Source organism: Polypterus senegalus, chromosome 12 (assembly GCF_016835505.1).
Source record: "Polypterus senegalus isolate Bchr_013 chromosome 12, ASM1683550v1, whole genome shotgun sequence".
NCBI lineage: Eukaryota > Metazoa > Chordata > Cladistia > Polypteriformes > Polypteridae > Polypterus > Polypterus senegalus.
In genome coordinates, this window is record NC_053165.1 from 125,371,084 (window position 1) to 125,379,737 (window position 8,654).

The 8,654-nt window shown below is 40.6% G+C and overlaps 1 protein-coding gene across 1 annotated transcript; it reads left to right on the plus strand.

Annotated features, from left to right (window-relative positions):
- The first annotated feature begins 3,839 nt into the window (after positions 1-3,839).
- Positions 3,840-4,853, plus strand: LOC120540518 (jerky protein homolog-like). Its single transcript, XM_039771360.1, has one exon. The coding sequence runs from the start codon at positions 3,840-3,842 to the stop codon at positions 4,851-4,853; it is 1,014 nt and encodes a 337-aa protein (XP_039627294.1).
- The last annotated feature ends 3,801 nt before the right edge of the window (positions 4,854-8,654 follow it).

Genomic DNA, 8,654 nt, shown 5'->3' on the forward strand with positions numbered 1-8,654 from the left:
AACCTGCAGCCACTGTGGCCCTCCAGGATCAAGACTGAGGACCCCTGGGTTAGGTCCTAACATTGTTTGTAATAGGGTAATCAGCTCAAAATTAAATGAAGAGTTAAGGTGGGAGAAAGAAAGGGCAGAATGATGTATCTGGAAGAGATGGGCTGAGAGATACTTCCAAAAAGCATAAAATATGCCAGGAGCCACCCATCAGACCCCAGAGATTTCCCAGAACTCGTAGAGCTTAGAGCCTCTTTTGGTTTATTCAGTGAAAGTGGAGCAATCTGAGCAGTGGTCTTTGACTTCAATTGCTCTGGGGGTGGGGGCATGGATTTTAGAAATGAGTCCACATCATCGGGATCAGAGGGGGTGAAGAGAACATATCAGAGTAGAATTGAACAAAATATATATTTATTATGTCTGGGTCAATAAGAGACCCTTCCTTGGTTTTAATGGCCAAAATCATAGTGAATGAATCACATTTCTGAAGTCACCACACTCCAGAAACAGAAAAAGAAAGACGAAACAGAAGAGAAGACCACTGTCATCTGCATCAGCAATTATGTGGAACAAAAACTAAATATTCAGACACTGATGAACACCATATAGCATCGCTCTCACAGTTTAAATTATCCTGTCATTTTCTAACCCAGTTAATCCAGACTAAGGTCAAGAGGGCACTGAAGCCTGTCCCAGCTGGCAAAAGGCGCAAGGCAAGAACAAATCCTGAACATGGTGCCAGTCAATCAGAGTGTGAACACATACATATTCACAAACCCTAACCAAACACTAGGGTCAATTTAGCATTGCCACTTAGCCAAAAATTGCATGTCATTGGACAGTGAGAGGAAACTGGAGCACCAGGAGGAAACCCACACAGACATGGAGAGAACATGCAAACTCCACGCAGGGATGACCCATGACACAAACTCTGGTCTCCTTACTGTAAGGCAGCAGAACTACCACTGCACCACATTTAATTGCAAGAACAATAATTTTAAGAATTTAAAATAAAGTCCTCATAAAATTCTATTGTCAAATTAAAAATAATCATCAGGAGAACCATACCCAGGGAACCTTCATTACGGTGCAGGTCAGCATAGTCGTGGCAATGACCATGTGGAGTGCAGTGCAGTGTCACAGAGGACATGTGCCAAGTGATTTGAGGTCATCTAAAGCTTTTTTTCCCTCTGCTGGAGTTTTTTAGAATATATTCTGTCCACCAACAGAGAGCCTGAAATGAGTAACTCTTAATTTCTTCACCCTTCTGATTGGTGCTTTGTCTTTCAAAGGAGAGATCCTGAAATTTTCTTGACAATAAAATAACTCTCAGGTGACATTGAAAATTAATAAACTGCCTTATAATAGTGTGTGTGTTGGGGGTGGGGTTATCCAATGCAGTATATACCTTGTGTGCCTTCTCCATTATGAGTTGAAAAGAAGGAAAACCAGAAAGAATATTTGGTCAAAGCTGAAGAAGAAAAAACAGCACATTTCCTTTTCTAGCAGGCCATATGCTGACTAGTCCATGGTTGTTACAGCACTAATGATTTTTTCTCTAAGTGAGCTTTGCTGAAAGCAACACCACATCCTTACTGATACCTTCAACTTTCTTAGTATGGCAGTCAATTATGACTTTAATGGAGGTGACATCAGCCATTAAAACATTCATACCAGCTTGGTGATTGCTGGATAATTCCATGTACTGTAAATAGTCCACCTGCTTCCCAACAAGTTTTTCCATTTCCTCAACAAAAGAAGTTATGAAGAGAGAGATGGTGTTTTCCTCCGAACTACCTTCAGGTCAAGGTACCTTTTTATCCAGATAGCTAAGGAAGGAGAGGTTTTGTGAAGGAGCCATATTCCAAAGAGCAAAGGTAAACTAAATATTGTATGCCTTTTTGACAGTTTAGATGGCAAGGATAATCAGTGGTGAGCAAAAGTTGGAAAGGACCCAAGCAAAGCAAAGTTAAACAGCCATTATAAGTGTGTGTCATGTCATTCCTCAACAGACTGACTTATTTGGTTTGGGATGCCTATTTGGAAAAAAACCCTTAATGATTATTTTGTACTTCATTTTTTAATTTAATGAATGCTTGTTCTTCCTTTTATTTATTTAACAAATTATTGAAATATAAAAGGACATTGCTTCATTTTCTGTCTGAAAGGCCAGAGGTTTACAGTTACACTTGTTCCCTGAGGAACATTTTTGGGAATTTTGAAATTATTGAACTTCAAAAACCCAAGCCCCATTTTCGGCCCAAGAAGGCCTAACATTCATCCATTTGAGTTTGGGGTTAGGCTGCCTGGGGTGAGACCTGCTTCTGAGGCCTAGACCTAGTGTAGCCTTGGTCTGTCTTTTGTTTATTTGATGCATGCTCAACCTTTTTGCTATTTTGGTGTTGCTGAACACAATACTGGTAGGGTAGAAGTGTAACCAGTGTGAAATCTTATAAGAGGTTACCAGAGACAATGGCCCAATGTAGCATTGGGCTGAGGATAGTCTCCCAAAATACTTCCTTTAGAGTATGAGATCCACACTGGCAGGGAAAACACACCAAAGGTGTCTGTATTGGTAACTTGCCGCATGTTAAAAATCCATATTCATATATATAAGACTTGTCCCAAAATGTCAATGTAGTTTGAAATATTTGCTACAATCTTCTCAATTGAAACTTAAGCTGTTTTGGTTAATAATATCATATTAAGTGCACAATCAGATCTGTGTTTACCAGGTATGTAAATGAAAATCGTTAAAATGTTTAGGTGATTTGGGGTAGAAAATCATTGAAGATTTTTTTTTAAAACTGCTAATATTTAAACTCCATCCCCCCTAATCACAATGTGGTTTACAGTGAAAACAAGATTGCAACATAGCCACCTTGACAAGCTGCAGATCAATTCTGTAAATTTCATCAAATTAGTCAATTTAAGCATAATAATAAACTGACTTTCCCTCCTTCATATTTGGTACACTCTAATGGCATTCACTGTCAGAATCTTAAAGTAAGTGTTGCTACAATCAAAGTTGCAACTTTCATAGCACAAGCATGGAGGCAACAGTAATATTACAGACAATCAATGAGCAAACAAGGTAATTAGAATATATACATTAGTTAGACTGAGATACTGGAGTGTAAACAATGGGCACACTAGGAAAAGAAGTGCCAAAACTGAAGACCTAATTTCCACTCATTACCTTAAAATGTGGTTGAAAGGTCCAGTTGCTAACACATCATCTGATTATTTTGAGGTGCATTTCTTTAGAAATATTGGGATAGTCTAGAAAACGTTAAGTACAGTGTAGGACCATTAAGCCGCAGGCCAGTAATCCGCGAATTCGCTTAAACTGCGCAAAAAGCTTGGATCCCAATGTTTTGACACTATGGATCGTACGGACCTAAACATGGCCTCTGAAATATTCGACTGGTGTTGACAGCTGTCATTTTGGCATTTCGAATGTCCGTGATTGACATGCTATGCACTATCGCGGATTAAATATTTAAATGCTGGCTTATAACTTCAAAGAGGTATTTATAGAAGATTAGTCTTTTATTTATCAACAAACAATAAAATAACTTACAATGAAATTCAAATATTAATCTGTTTTATCCACGCTGAGTGTCAGCGTTATGGAGGCCACCATTGTAACCGATTCACACCTTACAATGCTACAAAGTTAATCCGTGTTAAAGTCGCAAAAAATCAACTCATATTTAAAGTATTATTTTTAATTCGATAATCTGATAAAACTTGAAATTGTATAAATATAGTCATAAACCCAACGTAAATCACTTCAGTTTCTGAATCTATAGCGAGCACATCATATTTGCTTTAAAAATTTTTACGCCATGAGTAATAAACGTAAACACGCTTCATATGATGTTCAGCAAAAGGTGGATGTCATCGAAAGAATACGAAACGGAGAAACTTGCATTAAAGTAAGCAGAGAGTTAGGGGTACCTGAGTCAACACTACGCGGATGGATCAAAGATGAAAACAAATTAAGAACATTTCTTGATGAGCTTGATGAAAGTGGTTTAAGACGCAAGAGAGCCAGAACAGCAAAAGATCCAGAATTAGACAAAACAACTTATAATGCATTTTGTGAGGCTAGAAATAATGGCATCCCTATTTCTGGTCCAGTCATCCAAGCGCAGGCAGAAAAATTATACAAGGAAATTCATGGTCCCGATGCAGATCCTGAGTTTACAGTTTCAAGTGGCTGGCTGAAAAGGTGGAAACAGCAACACAGCATTTCACAAGTAAAGATCAATGGCGAGATTAAGTCAGCAGACACTGTAGCAGCAGAAGAGTTCATTCCCAAATTTCAACAATTCATAGAAGAACAGCAGCTAACAGAAGAGATGATTTACAATGCTGATGAAACGGGCCTTTACTACAAAATACTGCCTGATAGGACTTTAGCCATGAAGAAAGACAAGACTAGCAAAGCACGTTATAAACAGATCAAAGACAGGGTGACAATGTTATTTTGCTGTAACTGGATGGGTCATCACAAGCTAACACCCCTTTGTATTGGCAAGTTTGGATCCCCAAGATGTTTCCACAACATCAACATGTCATCATTACCACTGGACTACGATCACAGCAAGAATGCCTGGATGACAGCAGCAATTTTTGAGAAGTGGTTTCACCAAACGTTCATCCCTGATGTCCGTAGGCACCTTAGAAGCAAGGGAATGGAACCACGAGCATGCCTACTTCTAGACAACTGTCCAGCCCACCCCTCTACAGAGACATTGAAGTCCAGAGATGGCAAGATTTTCGTTTATTACCTTCCAAAGAATACAACATCCAAGATTCAGTCCCTAGATCATTTCTGTGTTCAAAGTCAATTATAGACGGGAGATGATAAAGTCCATGGTTGAAGAAGATAAGAGTGTCCCTATGTTCCTGAAGACTGTAAGAATTAAAGAAGCACTGTATTTGTCTGAGTTAGCCTGGGGAGCAATCAAGCCTGAAACAATTCAAAATTGTTGGACTAAAGCCTTTGGAGGTCTCATCACAGAGAATCCCACTACTGTTGAAGTAGATGAAGATGAAGACTTCCTAGGTTTCAGTCCAGAAGTACGGGAGGCAGAACAGAAGTTGATGTTGGCTGTCCACTCAAGTGTACCAGTACCAGAAATCCTTGCAGCATGGTCCACCATAGATGATGACGTCCTAATAGCATCCTCCATTTTAGCTGGAGAAAACCACAATGAAGATGATGAAGAAGAAGAAGATCCTGTCCCAGTACCTCCAACTAGAACCACTGATGATGCAGTTAAAGGACTTGAAGTGGCCTTAAAGTACTACGAGCTTGTGGAGGATAAAGTAAAGACACTACGGCTGAAGTCTCTCATAAGAGATGCCAAGATGAGAGCTTCTAGGAACAAGAAGCAAACTGACATCACCTCATATTTTACTAAAAAATAAAGACTGTTTGTAACTTGTTATTGTGTAATAAGAACTATTATATTACTGTATGTTTAATTTTATATTGGAAATAAAAAAGAAGTAAAAATTTTATTAAAATGTATATATCATTTGTAACAAAGGCGTTATATAGGCGCCTGACCCGACACAGAAAGACACAGAGGCACGGATAAAAAAACAAAGATTTTATTTTTCTCTTCAACTGTGGGACACGTCTTCCCCATGCCACACAGCCCAAACACAGTTCCAAAGCACAACACACTTCTCTTCCTTTACCACCACTCCTCCACAAGCGTAGTCCTCCTCCTCCCGACCCTGGCTCCTCGAGTGGTGGTGGCTGGCTCTTTTTGTAACCTTTTTGTAAGTGTTCCAGGTGCTTGACCACCTGGTCCTAATTGCACCTCCGGGTGGGGCTGAAGATTCGTCTAGCCAGGCTGCCGAGTCCATGCAGCTCCTCCTAGCAGCCATCCGAGCCCCCAACCAGGCTGTGGAGGACTCCATCTCCCATGGAGCCCTGCAGGTGGTTGGGGAATCACCGTCAGCCATGGAGGCTGCCACCAAGCGTCCTGGGGGAGGTACTGGAGTGCCCATGGTGGCTCCCCCGGAACATAAGCAGCATGGGGCGTCCTTGCCTGGCATGGGATTCCCGGCTCTCCTTCACACATTGTTAATGCATTAATGTATAATGCTTGCGTGTGATTTTGTTTATATGTCAAATAATTACTATTTTAATACTGTATTGTGCCATGCAATGTTACGAAAAAATATTTGGTTATTTTTATGAAAAGATGTGAAATAAAATGTTTTAAATGTATTTGATATGTTTTGTTATTCTTAAGTAATAATTTATTATTAATTTCAAGACCGTTAATCACGATTTAATATGCAGCACGCAATCGTGATCGTGAGACTACTTTCAAAATGGCGACTCGCAGGTCAACACGTGAGAAAGGATTGTGATCAAAAAACATTTATTTTTTCATTATTTATTGTAATTTATGCATTATCAAAAAATATTTAAGCCGTGGACCACCTAAGCCGCGGTTAAGCAGTTTGGACCTTAATCACCGCGGCTTAATGGCCCTACACTGTATATCAATGTTGTAAACTGCAGATGATGAGGGAATGTTTGAAAAAGCCAGGGAGACTTTTTTAACACAGTCTTTACCTTTTATGTAAAAAACATTTTTGATGAAAAGTTGAATTGGAGTGTCAGTTGTTCAACAATACAAAAACTCTTTGAGAAACGCTTAGGTAATATCTGAGTGAACCAATAATATCCAATGTCTTAGACAAAAACAGATTGAAAAGCAAGGGGACAGCAGAATTAATTAATCAAATCTCTAAAATCAACTATTATGAAAGATCATCCATCTCTGATCTCTACAACAGAAAATGGTTTTAACCAAACAAATTCAACCATAACTGATAAAGAGCCACTATTGTGTAAAGCATGTCTTTTAATATGAACATGGATAAAATGCTAATGAGATTGTAGCCATTCAAATTTAAGTTTGTTGTAAGTGCCTTACGGGATGGACTTGCATCCCGACCAAGAGAGAGAGAAAGATCTCTTACCCAAACTGGAGGCCCCATGTGGATGGACAGACATCCCAGCCAAGAGAGGGGAAGCTGGAAGCTGCAGGCGGTTGGACAGGTGTATTGACTGGCTGTAACTACTATACCTTCCATGGCTAGAGTAAAAGGGAAGGACAGGGAAGGACTAGTTTATTCCCCTTGGAAGCTAGATGGCAGCAGCCCTGGATATCGATACCCATTCAGACACTAGCAGGGAATGCCGGGAATTGTATTCCAGTAGCACAGCTCTGCTGTGGTCCATTGATCCTGCAAGAGGGGCCCTGGAGGGAGTTACACTACCTACTATTTGGGACTTTCATATGAGTCAGATGTGCTTCCAATGGGTGAAGCCATGGCACTGGAAGTACTCCTGGGTCCTCAATAAAAGGGAATGCAGTGTCTTGTCAGAGCTATCAATCAATCAATCAACATTTATTTATATAGCACATTTTCATACAAAAAAAATGTAGCTCAAAGTGCTTTACAAAATGAATAGAAAAATAGAAGACACAATAAAAAATAAACAAAAGTCAACCTTAATTAACATAGAATAAGTAAGGTCCGATGGCCAGGGTGGACAGAAAAAACAAAAAAAAAACTCCAAAAGCTGGAGAAAAAAAATAAAATCTGTAGGGGTTCCAGACCATGAGACCGCCCAGTCCCCTCTGAGCTAGGAAGAAGGAGGGCAACACTTGACTGGAGGATTGGCATTGCGGAGAAAAAAGAGAGAGAGGCACTGTATACATTCTTTGAGCAACATATCTTGTAAACAACAACCTTTGATTTGAACCAGGAACTGTAATTTGCGTGTTAGAATTTGGAGTTTGGGGTTCTTTTTTATTCGCAGCTTCGCTCTGTGGTTGATGGGTGCCCACGGGGTGACACTCCTCTGGTCATGGGTGACTTCAATGCAGCCACTGGCACTGACAATGCTGGCTATGATGATTGTCTCGGTCCCCATGGGTCTGGTGACCATGGTGAAAGTGGCTCCATGTCCCTTGACTTTGCAAAAGTTGCATGGGCTGTGAATCACTGGATCCTGGTTCCAGTGCCCTGAACTGCATTGTTGGACTTGGTACTCCAATACTGGTGGTGCGGTGAAGGAGATCGATCACATCCTCGTGGGCAGTCGCTGGAGGCTCTTCAAAACTGCAGGGTCTACAGAAGTGCCCAGTTTGTGAATTCTGATCATAAACTTTTGTTGCTACTCTTAGGATCCGGCTTAAGTCCAGCAGGCTACCATCTGCTAAGAAAATGAGCCTGGACTTGACAAGACTCCAAGACCAGGCTGTTTCTAATTAGTTTGCATGCAGTTTGTGTGAGTAACTTTCAGATTTGGGTACGACTGTCAATCCTAATGTGATGTGGGAGACCTTCCGTGACAAGACCCTGAAGGTTGCTGAGGGTTGTGTTGGTGCTATCACTGTTCCCAGAAGGATGTGTTTCATCTTACAGGGCACCCTGGATATCATCGAGAGGAGTCATAGCGCACGGCTGAATGGCAACTCTGGTCTGTACCGGGAACTGAGAAATACAGTTGCAAGGGCCCTGAGGGCAAATAAAGAGACGTTTGTTAGAGGAATCTGTGAGCAAGTGACACACTATCTGTGGTCTAGAGACCCTCATCCTGCTTACAGAGGAATCAA

Coding starts and splice junctions, on each gene's coding strand:
- LOC120540518 (XM_039771360.1), top strand. CDS start 3,840: ATGAGTAATAAACGTAAACACGCTTCATATGATGTTCAGCAAAAGGTG.